This window comes from Acanthochromis polyacanthus, chromosome 4 (genome assembly GCF_021347895.1).
Source record: "Acanthochromis polyacanthus isolate Apoly-LR-REF ecotype Palm Island chromosome 4, KAUST_Apoly_ChrSc, whole genome shotgun sequence".
In the NCBI taxonomy this organism is placed as follows: domain Eukaryota; kingdom Metazoa; phylum Chordata; class Actinopteri; family Pomacentridae; genus Acanthochromis; species Acanthochromis polyacanthus.
In genome coordinates this window covers 20,038,470-20,054,247 of record NC_067116.1, presented here as the reverse complement: position 1 = coordinate 20,054,247, position 15,778 = coordinate 20,038,470, and the positions used below count along the sequence as shown (strand labels likewise).

Genomic DNA, 15,778 nt, shown 5'->3' with positions numbered 1-15,778 from the left:
TCTGTGAGTTTAAGCAAGGAGGTCTGTTTGAACAAACAGCATGAGAGGTTCTTTTCTATCACTGCAGAGATCTCACAGCTTCAACACACACACACACAAGGCCGGGGTCCAGCTTCTTTTACTTGTGTTCAAGTCACGTCTAAAATTCACAGCTGAATAAAACAGTTTCTCCTTATCTGTCACATTAAGGTTGAACGTTACAACAGTTCGTGCTTAAAAGACTAAGATCCTTGTCATGCATGGCTGAATCTATTTTTAGGACCTTTACCCTTTGAAAAAACCTGAATGCTGGGAACTTGCTTACTGGTCGCTTCTTGTAATGTCCTAAAAACATCTTCAATATGCATTTAAAACACCAGAATATATATTAATTGTAAAATAGTTTACAATTTCAGCTAATTCAATGGTTTCACAAAAATTTAATTAACCTTTTTTGTGGTTTTGCATTGTGACAATTGTTTCTCTCAGCTTGCAACATCATCCTGTGATATAGCCAATGGTCTTAGACTTTTCCCATAACTAATCAGGACACATGTTGAGCTTCTTCAAAATAAACAAGAGTTGAACACCATTCCTGAGAACTGAGTTACATTAATCTGCTAAGCATTAAAGCCAACAACCAGATATTCTGTCGGTCCCTCTTATGCTGCCAAAACTGCTTTGAACCATCAACGTCTGGACTCCTCAGAACTCTGAGGGTGTTCTGTGGTATTGGGCAACATTAAGTCATCAGCGGGAATCCTGGAAGAGGTGGTGCTTCCATGAGTTGGACCTGTTTTTCGAGCGAATCCCAAAGATCTATTCTTTCATGTTCTTCAAATCTTTTTGAAACAAGGGTGGATCATCCTTCTGTCAATATAACATCTCTGACTGCCACGGCCGAAGGCTTCCTACAAGAACATTCCCCAGAGCCTAACAATGCCTCCACTGGCTTATCTTCTTCTCATAGTGCATCTCCCTGCAGCTCCTACTCAGGTAAATGATGCATAAAATCTGGCCACTCATGTTCCCATTGTAGGTGCTTTCAGGTCAGGATGTGCACTTTGACTGTTGACTGGTTTTTCAGTCCCACACACACCAATCTGAGATGCAGAACTCCATGTTCTGACATCTTTCTGCATTAAAGTCCTCATCAGTTTGTGCTACAGTAGCTCTTCTTTGGGAGCAGACCACACTGCCCAGCCTTCAATTCTACAATTCACTGTTAAACTTAGCAGATGTTTTTATCCAAAGCGATGTACATCTGAGAGTAGATACAATGCAAGCAAGCATCTAGTCAGGAGAAAACAACCTTGATAAGTGTCATAAAACAAGTTCAAGTGCGACTGCGGTGCCTACAGGCAGTGCAGGAGGTAACAGAAAATGTTTCTTTGCTTATTGCAGTCTGTCAAGTGCAATGGTGTTCGGTAAAGAGCTGGGTATTTAGTGTTTTCTTAAAGACTGAGAGGGACACTGCAGAGCTTTGTAACTCGTTCCACCACTGGGGAACCACAGAGAAGAAGAGTCTAACTGCCAGCCCTGTTGTGTTGTCTGTTTTAAGCACGTTTTGTTGGCCGAGCGTGGTGAGTGGGATGGAGTGTAGACCTGAAAGAGAGAGTTCAGGTAAGAGGGAGCTGTTTTCATTGTAGCTTTGAATGCAAGTGTCAGAGTTTTGAATTTTATGAGGGTAGCAAGTGGAAGCCAGTGAAGCGATCTGAACAGCGGGATGACATGAGCTGTTTTTGGCTGGTTGAAAACCAGACGTGTTGCTGCATTCTGGATCATCAGAGGAGGTTTGACTATACATGTGGGGAGACCTGCCAGTAAGGAGTTGCAGTTTCGATGCGTGACATTACGAGAACCTGTACCAAGAGTTGTGCTACATGTTCAGACAGGAAAGATATGATCTTGCTGATGCTGTATAGGATGAATCGACACGACTGAGCACCAGAGTTTCTGGTAGAATTTGTGGGTTTGAGTTGGGCTGATTCAAGCTTGATGGTGACTTCTTCACTACGACATGACACTGTCACCAAATCAACATTTGTCCGTCCTCAGGCCATTTTAAGTAGATATTAACCCCTACATATTGGTAATACTCCGCAACAGCTGCTGTTTTAGAGATGTATCACAATGTGGTCCTTGTTAAAGCCACATTGATTCTTGCACCTGCCCATTTTTTCTGCTTCCAACACAATGAGTTCAAGAATTGACTTCACTTGCTGGTGAATATCCCACAGCTTCAAAAGTGCCATCGTAATGAGATGATCAGAGCTGTTCACCTCAATTACCAAGTATATCCTCTAGTCATGAGTAATTCTATCTTCAAATCTTCTTCTTCTTTTCCTTTTGGCTTTTCCCTTCAGAGGTCGCCACAGGGAATCGATTGCCTCCATCTAACCCTGTCCTCTGCATCCTCCTCTCCTACACCAACTACCTTCATGTCCTCTTTAACCACATCCATAAACCTCCTCTTTGGTCTTCCTCTAGGCCTCCTGCCTGGCAGTGGGAAACTCAGCATCCTTCTACCAATATATTCACTCTCTCTCCTCTGGACATGTCCAAACTATCTCAGTCTGGCCTCTCTGACTTTATCTCCAAAGCCTCTAACATGTGCTGTCCCTCTGATGTACTCATTCCTGATCCTATCCATCCTGGTCACTCCCAAAGAGAACCTCAGCATCTTCAGTTCTGCTACCTCCAGCTCTGCCTCCTGTCTTTTCCTCAGGGACACTGTCTCCAGACCAAACAACATGGCTGGTCTCACCACAGTTTTGTAAACCTTTCCTTTCATTTTAGCTGAAACTCTTCTATCACACATCACACTTTTCTCCAGCCGTTCCAGCCTGCCTGTACACGCTTCTTCACCTCTTTTCCACACTCTCCATTGCTCTGTACTGCTGACCCTAAGTACTTAAAATCCTCCACTTTCTTGATCTCTTCTCCCTGTAACCTCACTCTTCCACTTGGGTCCCTCTCACTCACACACAGATACTCCGTCTTGCTGCGGCTAACCTTCATTCCTCTCCTTTCCAGGGCAAACCTCCATGCCTCTAGCTTCTCCTCCACCTGTTCCCTGCTCTCACTACAGATCACAATGTCATCTGCAAACATCATAGTCCATGGAGACTCCTGTCTAACCTCGTCTGTCATCCTGTCCATCACCATAGCAAACAAGAAGGGGCTCAGAGCTGATCCCTGATGTAGTCCCACCTCCACCTTGAACTCCTCTGTTACTCCTACAGCACACCTCGCCACTGTCTTACAGTCCTCATACATGTCCTGCACCACTCTAACATACTTCTCTGCCACTCCAGACTTCCTCATACAAAACCACAGTTCCTCTCTGGGCACCCTGTCATAAGCTTTCTCCAGATCTACAAAGACACAATGCAGCTCCTTCTGACATTCTCTGTACTTCTTTATCAACATCCTCAAAGCAAATATTCCATCTGTTGTACTCTTTCTTGGCATGAAACCATATTGCTGCTCACAGATGTTCACCTCTGCCCTTAGTCTAGCTTCAACTACTCTCTCCCATAGCTTCATCGTGTGGCTCATCAGCTTTATTCCTCTGTAGTTGCCACAACTCTGCACGTCTCCCTTGTTCTTAAAGATGGGCACCAGCACACTTCTCCTCCATTCCTCGGGCATCTTCTCACTATCTAAGATCCTGTTGAACAACCCAGTCAAAAACTCTAAAGCTACCTCTCCGAGACACTTCCATACCTCCACAGGTATATCATCAGGACCAAGTGCCTTTTCACTCTTCATTGCCCTCCTCACTTCATCCTTACTCATCTTTGCTACTTCCTGGTCCACAACCCTCACCTCTTCTACTCTTCGTTCGCTCTCATTTTCCTCATTCATCAACTCTTCAAAGTACTCTTTCCATTTTCCCATCACACTATTGGCACCTGTCAACACACTTCCATCCTTATCCTTTATCACCCTAACCTGCTGCACGTCCTTCCCATCTCTGTCTCTCTGCCTTGCCAACCTATACAGGTCAGTCTCTCCCTACTTACTGTCCAACCTAGCATACAAGTCATCGTAAGCCCCTTGTTTGGCCTTTGCCACCTCTACTTTCACCTTACGCTGCATCTCCCTGTACTCCTGTCTACTCTCTTCAGTCCTCTCAGTGTCCCACTTCTTCTTAGCTAACCTCTTTCTCTGGATCCACTCCTGCACCTCCTCATTCCACCACCAAGTCTCCTTATCTCCTTTCCTTCCAGATGACACACCAAGTACTCTCCGACCTGTCTCTCTGATCACATTTGCTGTAGTTGTCCAGTCATCTGGAAGCACCTCCTGACCATCCAAAGCCTGTCTCAACTCTTTCCTGAAAGTCATACAACACTCTTCCTTTTTCAGCTTCCACCATTTGGTCCTCTGCTCTGCCTTTGCCCTCTTCATCTTCTTCACCACCAGGGTCATCCTACACACCACCATCCTATGCTGTCTGGCTACACTCTCACCTGCCACTACTTTGCAGTCACTGATCTCCTTCAGATTACACCGTCTACACAAGATGTAGTCTACCTGTGTGCTCCTATCTCCACTCTTATAGGTCACCCTATGTTCCTGCCTCTTCTGGAAGAAAGTATTCACTGCAGCCATTTCCATCCTTTTTGCAAAGTCAACCACCATCTGTCCTTCTGCGTTCCTCTCCTGGATACCAAACCTGCCCATGACCTCATCATCATCTCTGTTTCCTGCACCAACATGTCCATTGAAGTCTGCACCAATGACAACTCTCTCACTTCTCGGGATGCTCTGCATCACTTCATCAAGGTCCAACCAGAATTTCTGCTTCTCCTCCTGCTCACATCCTACCTGTGGAGCATACCCACTAACAACATTGAACATCACACCTTCGATTTCTAGCTTCAGGCTCATCACTCGATCCGACACTCTTTTCACCTCCAGGACATTCCTAACAAACTCCTCCTTCAAGATAACTCCTACTCCATTTCTCTTCCTATCTACACCATGATAGAACAACTTGAACCCTGCTCCTAAACTTCTAGCTTTACTACCTTTCCACCTGATAGTAATTCTGTCTTCAAATACTGCAAGGCTAACTGTGTTACTAATATAAAACTCATAAAGACAACAACAAAAAAGCATGCCTCGTTTCTTACCAGGTCGGGCAGGAATTCTGAGCAGAACTGGAGGAGCCACGGCGTCTAAGATGCTGACAGTTACCATGGTGACAAAGCTTGTTGTAGGGTCAAGAGTGATGGAGCACATGAAAGAATCCTTTGCTTCACAAACAACAGGACTATCAGGTGCAGGATTGTTCACTTCTGCGTCTGTTTTTTGAGATCTGGAAAGGGACAGAAAATTACTCGAGCTGCTGTTTTCTCAGTGCAGCAAAAAATAGTATCTGACTGTGAATATAAACTTGGAAAATTACAGTATTAGTAAAATTATAGTATCTTTTTAGATTCAGAGTTCTGGGTACATTTATTAGCTGTTATGCTGTTTGTAATTAGGTCTATTTTGACTTTGTTACCATGGAGGAAAAGTCTTTGAAAATATGGAAATTAGAGCTGTGACATGTTTATCTGCTGAATATGATTAAAAGCCTCAGAGCAGCTAATAAATTGACTTTGAGGGGAAAATCAATTTGTTTACTTGTACAGTAAACACTTCACGACAGTGTGCAACATGTGATAGCTTCGTACTACCATTCAGCTCTTAACAAGTGTGTGTTAGATCAACAGTGAGTTTGTTTCTTCACCTCCACCACAGCAAATGTCTGGAGTCAGGAATATGTAACACAGCTTTCCCTCTGCTGATCAAAGTAAACATACATGCTTTACCCTCCAGTGAGCAGACGCTAAGCGCAATCACACGAAAGTACACGGACACACAATGAATCATATGTCCACACTCTCGAGAAGAAGAGCACGGATGAAACAACTGAAGGCAGCAGCTTCATACTCACAGCAGGCGCTGTAATCTGACCATCATCAGACCAACATCCAGCGTGCCGGACCGATGGCCGTGAGACTGAAGATCACAAGTCAGATTTCCCGAGTTTTCATCAATTCTGCACCGTATGTCAACACAGGTGCCTGCCGAGAAATCACATTTGCATGTTAGCAGACTGTGAAGTCCTGATGAAGTCTTCTGAGAAAAGCAGCCAGGCTTAATATTCTGAGAACGAAGCCTCTGCTATGAAACTACGAAAATCTCTCAGAAAAAAATTTGGTGTGTGAACAGCAACACAGTCGCTCCTACAGCCTGGCAAGTAGGACATAAAAGGTAAAGAAAAGGAAACAAAACCTTCACTGACACTTAAGTCATTATATTTTTTAATATAAAAAATAAACAATATTAATGTTGGTGATATTTTCCTGGAGATAAATCTCACTTTTACTGGTGTAACAAAGAGTCTAGTGAAGTTAAATCTATGTTAATGTATACTAATCATATAAACACAATGTCTGGCAGAAGATGAAGAGAATATCACCAGTTATGCAAGTATTTACTGACAAACCAAGCAGTTTTTCCAGGATTTCTGCCTGAAAACACATGCACAAATTCCAAAATCATCAAGTCCATGATTGGGGGCAATGGAATTATCAAGAATTTTAGAAAAGGGTCAAATTCTAAATGCTAGCATAAAAACAGTTTGTCTGCAATATCACACTCCTGTGCATCTTCCTAAGGCATTCCCATACAGTGGCTTCACCCAGCAGGATGACGCACTCTGTGACACCACGAAAACCGCTCAGGAATGACTCGAGGAACACAACAAAGAGTCCAGTGTGTTGATCCAACCTCTAAACTGCCTAGATTCTAAACCGAATGAGCATTTGTAGGAGGAACCTCTCGGCAACCCAAAGGACAAGGTGCCAACATCCCACAACAGGTCACCCCCAGAGGTCCCATGTCAGAGCCCAGACAGGTCAGAGCCAAGCAAACGTTTTAATACTGCAGCTGATGCAAATGCAGTTTGGTTTCAGTCTTTGTCTTCTGTAACTCGCACCTGTCTTAGGGAAGGTTTTTGCTGTAGAAAGCAACAAAGACATAAATGAAACGTTATGACTAACCTGTAAACAGAACGACTGTTTTGAAATTCTGACAATGCTTTGTGGACAGCTGAATCATTCCCATCTGCTTAAAGGCCTGTAAAGCAATCAGAAGGCACAACGGAAGCCTTTAGCTTTACTGTTTAATTGCCATCACGTACACGAGGAGCTCGGAGCGCTTGTGCGTCACAGTGCCTCACTGATCGATGCAAACAAACAAATCCTCCTCACCTCCACTGCGTCTCAGTCATCTTCACCTCCACACAGACGATATCAAGAGAGTATTTTATAATTATGACTCACTTTAACTGGCTCCTGTCGGCGGTTTAAACTTAATGACCCTCTTATTTTCTCTCCTTGCAAATATACAATCAATCAGAGGGTACGCATAGTTTGATTGATAAAAGGCAGAGCGGATCCTACTGAACCTGATCATCTTGTTAACTGAGGACAGGGCAGGACTCACATGGTCGCCCACACTGACAGCAGGAGGAGGGAGGGATGTCAGATAAAAAGCCATTAAAGTGTAATGAGCCCGTCAACCTGATCTTTGGGAGCATTTCTACCAGTGATAAGTGACGCTGCTGAATCACGAGTCTGTGTCACATTAACCCTGCTGGGTGCCCTGATGAACCGGAGCCACATTGTGCAGCTCACCTGTCGCTACTGATGAATCACTTAAAGGTATTCTTGGGAACAAACAGTCTTGTTGCCTCATTCAGACACCGCTGTCAGTTCTGCACTGTCTAAAGTCAAACACAAAACTATCAGTCGGGATCTGTGCTGCGTCTCCTGTGGGACTGTGCATGTGGTTGCACAGCACTCATTTGTGTTCAGTTTGTGTCCAGGAACACATTTGCTTTTTTTTTTTTAAATTTACCTTTAAAGTTCCTCTCCTGGCATTGATTGAATCACTAGAACCTTGCCTCTGTCTATCAAAATTACATATTTATTCCTGAAAATAATCCCACCGTGCTCACCTTCGACTCCAGAAACTTAACAATCTTGCCATGAGCACCAAGACTAACTGATTACCTTCTGTCGGCTGCACAAAATAAAGAATGTTGAAGTATTTTGTTAAGAAACTTTGTGGACTTAAACTCTTACTTACCACCAGAGGGCTCATAGGGATGTGATTGGGTTGTCGAGTTCCTGTACTTGCAGCGGGGACGAAGTGGGAGGGTTGATTCAGAGCGGTTAGCCTCTGATGTGTTCGTGGCACCTCCCTCGACACCAGGGTGGGCTGAAGGTGAGTCACAGCACAGCTCATCCTGCCATGGGAGGCCCAGGGCACCTGAGGGAAACGAGGCGCCATCCTCGGGCTCCAAACTCTGAGCATCTGCTCACAGAGAGGCAGGGAGTTAATTAGGTTCAAACACACGGACACTGAAAAAAGCTGTCCAGTGAGCGTTATCATCATTTAAATGTTGGGTTTCTGTATTCTGAATCAAACAGGTGACCTTATAATATGGTGGAAATGCTATAATGAACTCTTCTGCGGTAAACTCAACCATTTGTACTGTTCTCGCTGAAACCATTGCCTCATATAGCTGAAAGGTATTCAGGGTCTTTTTTTTTGCGTTTTGTTTCTGTTCCCCAAAATGTTGCGCAATGGTAACAGTAATTTCAGAGGCAAATTCTATGTGATTTTGTCTTTACATCCACTGGCTAAAAAGACAGTCTGTGTTTCAGTGGAAAATGAAACTGAGAGAAGACTCTGTTAGTGCACAGCTGACATGTTATTGATTTGGACCCAGGTGAAAGTCATCATGTCAGTTCGACAAAATGATTGTGGCTCATAAAAGCACTGTGGTTTTCATTTTGGTAGCAGCAACCACATGAGCCTCACACAGGGGAAATCTGTCTAGTAAAGTAAAATAGATCTTAAGCAATCGAGAGTCAGTAGTGTTATGAGGCTTCTGTGTTCTGTGGATCAGGACAGTATATGGATGTACACTTCATGGCCAGTGCTACTCCTTCAAATCCCACAGTAACATTTGAAAATACAAGCAAAAAGTCAGAAAAAGAATAGAGAAGTTACATCTATGGTAATGTAAACCTCAGAGCACTATGGTAGAAACCATCTGATTAAATTGGTTTAAATTGTATTGTCTTTACCCAACACTTACAAAATTGTACTCGGACTCTACAGGAGAAATTCAATGATTTTCATTTTTTTGTGGCAAACTTGTAGGTCGGCTGTTTTGGAGGACTAACACTAAACGGTGATATAAAAGGCTGTGTCATCTGTATATAAATGTTGTGGTACAGATGCAAATGGACCTAAAAAACATGACAGAAAAAAATAGAAGTTTGAGGAACACCTTCACAGAGTCTAAAATTTAGCACAGGATGAAAAATGGCTGTGTCTGGTCTGAAGCCAAATGAAACCAAATAAGACAAAATGGTAATCCAACAGTACTCATTAACATGATGTATCATTAGCTGTTCTAAGATAAGGATATTTAATCTAGTCACATCCCAGTTATGGATGCTGGCACTCGGACGCTGGCATGTGACCATTTGACAAACTTACAGTTTGGTTAGACACTGAGTACAGATTGAAATTGCAATTTGAAATGATGTAGTTAGTGACTCACAAAGGCCACAATGGCAGTAATGCTTTCAGTTGTATCTTGTGGTAATACGCTGTCATGTTTCAAACCTATTACATAGTGAATATTGAACTGAATTTGACTTTAAAAAATATAACAAAAATTAAACTGTAAGAATATCTGTGAGAAAAATCACAATTTTGCCCAAATCAGCCCTAAACTGCAGTAAGATGCAAAAGTGAAGCATCCAGATACAGTCGATGTTTAGAACTTTAAAATTTATGTAGATTGACCCCCAAGCAGTCGAGTGGTAGACAAATCATACTTGACAAATGACCTGAAAACTGCAAGTAACAGCAACTGTAGATAATTGTCATGTTATTGTAGGCACATCCGTGGTCTGTCCCGTCTTCATCTTCGAAATTCCAAATATGGTGTTCGGGACAGTCCTAGATAAGTGTCTTATCTATAATTGGCACTGTTCCGGATGAAACTACACAACAACTAAACTGGTTCCAAGCAGAAGCTGCTATGCACAGTTCACATTCATAAGTCATTTTCTTCTACAGCAACAACATCAGAAGCTTTCTGTCAGAACCAGAACGTCACAAAGCCCATCTGACAAATGAAACTCCTCACACTGACGCAACCTAAATTTATGCTCTTGAGATTCCTGTGTGGAAACATCTCCAGGCTCGGTTTAGACAGATAAGGTCAAAGAAAGAAACACTGTGATGTGCGTCTATGGAGTGTTTGGAGCGAATCATTTCATTTGATCAAAAAAGCTAATTAAGAAATGAACCTGTTGACTCTGTTCTCTGTACCTCACATGTCATATAAAGGAAGAGACTAGCACGAGCTGGAAGATGACATCCCGTGTTTGAAATGAAACTCACCATGGGGCACCAGGAAAACATGCATCAGGACCGTCAGCACTACAGACCGAACCCTGTAGAGACACAGCGGGATGTAAGCAATGGATCAATGACGAAAGGCAAGATAAAACAGAAGTAAAGTGAGATAAAGAGAAAACAATACAAAAAAGAATATTACTAGAGCAGCTATAAAAGAGACAAAATGTAGGCAATAACTGAGTGAGTCAGGTGTCAAGAGAACCAGTAGCTGTTTGGGTCTGCTGCAAAAATATAATGAAAGTGTAAACAACAGGTGTGTATGACGTGCTTTTAGTAACATGCTGTAATTATCTGGAAGACTCAGCAGGTGTATCTGCATTTCTGATCTCTCTTCATTGTCTTTTAAAGCTCTGACTGATGCAACCTCAATCAAAAACTCACATTTGCTTAACTACAACAACCTATTATCACCAGATCTGCAATGATTACCAAAGAACATGTGTCATGACAGAGCAGATGCCACTGTCATCAAGCCCGTACCAGAGAACTGGGGTTTGATACAGGCTAACTGTACACTGGAAGAACTGGACCAACTTCTCTACACACTTAATGACTCATCTGGCATAAACCATCCATGTTGCAACACGAGACACTGGTCAGCAACATTCACAAAGGTTGCTGCTTACTGATACTCAGATTTGTATGCTAGAGCAGTGGTTCCCTGGCTTTTTATATTTTGGTCTTGGCTCTACAAGCCTGCATTGTAGCCTCAGGGTCTCTCTAATGTAATATCTGTTTATTTAAATGGATTTTTAACGATATGAGATTTAACAATGTCCAATGTGCAGTTGTATCACTGCATTATTTGTGAATAATTCTATTACATTTATCTTTGAAATTCTACTTCTTCTACTTCTGGTTGCACCAAGTGATCTTATTAACTGCTCTAACATTCAACTCTGCTCTAAAAAATAATTCTTCTCATTAATTTATGTCTGAAATCCTTCATCCGTGTATTGCACATGTATGGAAAACATTACAGACTGCTGATATAAAATTAAACGCTCGTGATTCCAAAGTGCACCTTCAAATCCATCCATTGGGAGTTGGGCAGTGTTTGTGTTGCTTTTCTTAATCACAGCCAATTTCAGACTAATGTTTTAAGACTGAATCTTCTGCAGAAAACAGATTTCTGTCCACCATGATCAGTCCAAATAGCAGTGCTTTGCCCCACTGAAATGAATTCAACGCCTCATTAAGAGAAGATTAATCCACACACTGCGGTACTTACATTGTAGTCGTGGTCATAGCGTTAGCATGGTCTGTCTGGGTTTTGGCTGGTGAGAATCTCACTGAGGATAGAGAGACAGAGAAGAAACAGAGGTTTAAGGAGGCTTCTTGTACTGAAAGTACACAAAGATCTGAAGCAGTCGATTTTGATTCAAGCAAGACTGAAGAGCTTTTTCATAACCGGGATAAGTGGGAGTACTTACAATTCTTGGCAAAGGGTAGAACAAAACAGATTGCATACTAACGGTACTGGAGTATCGGCATTAAAGGACAACAAGGATTTCTCAGACTCATCTAATTTTAAAGGCAGAGCTCTGACTGACATGAGGACCTCCCACCCTCCCCTACACAGATAAAACACTCCAGAGCTGCTTTTCATTCATGAAACAAGTTTGTTCACACAGGACGACAAAGGAAAAGGTGAAATCACTTCTTTTTGTCCATTTACCTGCTCAGTAGAGCTCATCTGCAATTATGAAAGTCCAGACCAGCGGTTATTTGATTTCTTTTTTTCTCTAATTGAAATTAAATCCAATTAACACACTTTTTACCGGCATTGCCCTTCAGCTCAGGAGATTACTGCAAACACATCTTTAAATTCATTGATATGCATCTGTGAAAAACAGCACCATGGAAAAAAACAAACCAGGAACTGTGTGTTCAGCATGTGTGCAATAAGGTGATGATTTGCAAATCAATCTGGTAAATGTGTGCCAAAGGTCTCAAGTGTTTACAAGAATCAGTGAAAATAATAACAGAAATAAACCAAAAGGACATATTGGACGAATTAACCCGGAGATGTACAGCAGCATGGTGAGACTGCAGGGAAAAATATACGGAGCAGCACCTCATGTATTTAAACACATCTGTCCCCACCAAACGTACACAGCACAACATGTGCAGCTCCTGGGAGAAGAGGCCACCTGTGCTGTGAACACTTCTCTATCAATACTGAAAGTGAGATTTCAGGTTTTTCCAGAACAGGAATGAAGACACTGCCAGAAAGTGCAAAGTGTTATCTTGTATTTAATGTTAACCTGTGAATCTTCCTTTATGTATTTTGTATTTGTTAACTCAAAAATGACAGTCACTCAGCGAAAAACAAAACTGCACATGGCAACGTTTTTATAACAATATTACATACTAACTTCACGGTGACTCACTGTGTTTTGCATGTTAGAAAGAAAGAAGCCCAATCCTGAATCTCCTGTTTGCACAAAGTCTTTCAGTCTCAGTCCTGGATATCAACATGCAGCATATGATAATAAAACAGATAAATTGAGGCACTTTAATGTGAACATAACCAGGTGGGAATATCCATTTTTAGCTGATCCACAAAATACATTCTCACACTGATGCAAAAAAACCCAACAACCAGTAAAATCCAAAAATGTCATGAAATACAACCCCTCACTGATTTGTAACGCTGCCTACAACGGTTTATTCTAATCAGAGATAGCAACAGGATTACTGTCACAGTGTAAACACAAAATCTCTGCCAAATCTGTATAATCCCATGACGTAGCCTGCACTTGTATTATTTGGCCGAAGGAGCAATTAAAACCATAAAGCTAAACAGAAAGTAAGACTGTTTCAGACAATACAGAAGTGTCCCTGTCTTCATGTTAAAGTCTGTTTTATAAGTACACTCTTATCATAAAAGTGGGGTTTGCTGGTCCACAACTACACAACCCACAACATTACAATGACAATTGAACAACTGGCTTATTAAATACTTAGAGTGATGCTTGGGGTGGGGGTGGAGGGGTGTTATATGAGCAAGCTTCAGGCTACACAACTAAAATGTTTTTAAAAAATCATTTAAAAAATTTGTTAATAAATTATAAAATGCTGTAAAGATAAGGTAAAATATCTGGAAAATAATGAGCTTTTTAGCAGATTTAAATATGACAAAAAGAGTCTGACACATTGGGGAAAAAAGATACTATTTGTCAAAAGACAGATTTTCAACATGTAGATAAATATTTTTTCTGAGATTTTACTAGATATTATTTGTTTAAAATGTCTTTAAAATAGCAGTGAATTGTTTTTAAAAATTACGTCAAACTTTTTGGAAGACTTTTCTTTTTTATAGGGAAGGGATGCAATGATTAGATGGCTAATCAATTAGCCAATTGACACAAAAATATTTCAAGACTATTTTGATCATCAAAATATTTTGATATGCTTTTGAAGTGGTCCTTGTTCCGGCTCCTAAAATGTGATAAGTTCCTGTTCACCTCTGTATTATGCGAAAATAAACCATAGTTGGCTTTCGGATTGTTAGTCCAAACTATTTTGAGTCATTCTTGTTGGCTTTAGCAAAGCCCAAGTGATGGACATGTTCCTTTATCTTCAGAGATGGTCTTAAATGGAGATAATTGACAGATTAATCACTACTGACAGGTTATTTGAATAAATCAATTGGTTTGACTGGGATGTATTGTTGAAAATCCTGACAAATAGCTCAGGATGGACAGGCTGATGATGTAATACATAGAAATACTGTAATCTAATTATTTCACTTTGGACCAAGGAACAACATTTAACTGCTTGCAGCTCAGTAGCTGAATTAACTGACTCAGCTAATATTTACTTTCCTTACTGCTGTGAAAGCTCACTTGTGAAAAAGTGATGCTCCTGGAACATTAGTTGCACAAAACACAAGCTTAACTACCAACTAATGGCTCATTGTAGACTCAGCAGTGACTGCCGATCCAAACGCACCATTGTCCTGCTTCCCCATCCTCTTTGGAAACAGTTAGGCTACATCAAGACAACAATCTGAAACTATTTTTCCACTTGCAGGAGAGGCTCAGCGCCTCTGCTCCACGTCCTCCAAGGACTCCACCTCGCCAGCTATTCATCCAGGTCTGACTCACTGCCTGCCAGTCTGAAGCTGCTGCGCACGGAGACGCGCTGAGGCTTGTTTCCTCCCCCAAAAGTCCTCCTCATCAGCAGCCACAGTAGCAGTAACACTTTACTTACGAGTTGTTCACTTCTATACATTACTAACTTTTCTACATCATCGCAATAAATGTTAAGTAATGGGGCTATCCACTTCCCACCTGTCAGCGCGCAACACAGACAAAGCTCCAAAACAACTTTTACGCAAATCAGAGTGAAAAGGCGCACAAAAAAGTTAAGAAAGATTCATGTAAACTCACCACAGAAAACAGCAGTTTGGACACTGAGTGCAAAGAAGGTGGTTGCTTTATATTACGGCATCTCTCAGTGTAATAATAACAGATAAAAAACAATGACAGATGGAAAAACACGAAACACATGGAAATTGGAAAAACACTCAAGCTATCAGTTTGACAGAAGTAGTGAGTAATTCCCCACTTCAGTGTGAAAAAGAGAGGGTGTGAAAGGTTACAGGAGCGGTTGGAAGGTCGCTCCTATGTGGTTTCTGGAAGCATTAAAGGTGAGAGTCGCAGTGGGTTCTTACGTTTGTCGCTTCTGGAGGAGGTGTTGGAGGTTTTGCGTGCAGGTCTCCTTCGGTGAAGTTCATTCAGTGGAGTTTAATCCTAACTGCTCTCCTCTCCTTCACGCTTCGCTGTCCGCTGACAGCAGTGAGGAGGGTTTCCCACGGAGAAACACCTTCCCTCTCACACGCTACTGCCGTTTGTTTGACGTAGAGATCAGCCGAGCTTCCAGCTTAAAGAGCCGAGACTGAACAGTGGAGAGTGGAGCTGCTCAAGGGAGGAGGGACGGGCGACCAGCCCACCGTGAGGTGTTCAGGGGACCTCGGAAATCTTGCCACTTTTTGTAGCGGACTGTGTTTTATCCAAGCACTGCACCTGAGGATTAGCCTAGCCGCGCTAGACAACCCACGGCAACGAATTTAATTCTCTGTCAGGGTGGGTCTAGTTACCCTCCATAAGGCTCGAGGCTGGATTCTCCTAAAACTGGCCGGACCAATCACCATGAAGTGTTGAGTCAGAAGACGGGCGTAACTAAGTGACGACAGAGGCTTATGCTAACTTACATACTGTTTGAATTTTACTGCTAGCTATATAAGGAGTATGTTTAATGTCAGAGCCGTACATCATAA

The 15,778-nt window shown here is 42.0% G+C and overlaps 1 protein-coding gene across 1 annotated transcript in view; it reads right to left on the bottom strand.

The window, feature by feature from the left end:
- lepr (leptin receptor) overlaps positions 1–15,416 on the bottom strand; it is a 34,614-nt gene extending 19,198 nt beyond the window's left edge. The window contains exons 1-6 of the mRNA XM_022216275.2: positions 15,173–15,416; positions 11,723–11,783; positions 10,474–10,526; positions 8,134–8,361; positions 5,933–6,062; positions 5,124–5,308 (exon numbers count right to left, since the gene is read on the bottom strand). Of these exons, the coding sequence (XP_022071967.2) occupies positions 5,124–5,308; positions 5,933–6,062; positions 8,134–8,361; positions 10,474–10,526; positions 11,723–11,739 (613 nt within the window). The 5' untranslated portion in view covers positions 11,740–11,783; positions 15,173–15,416. The remainder of the gene's footprint in view (positions 1–5,123; positions 5,309–5,932; positions 6,063–8,133; positions 8,362–10,473; positions 10,527–11,722; positions 11,784–15,172) is intronic.
- Positions 15,417–15,778: the final 362 nt, after the last annotated feature.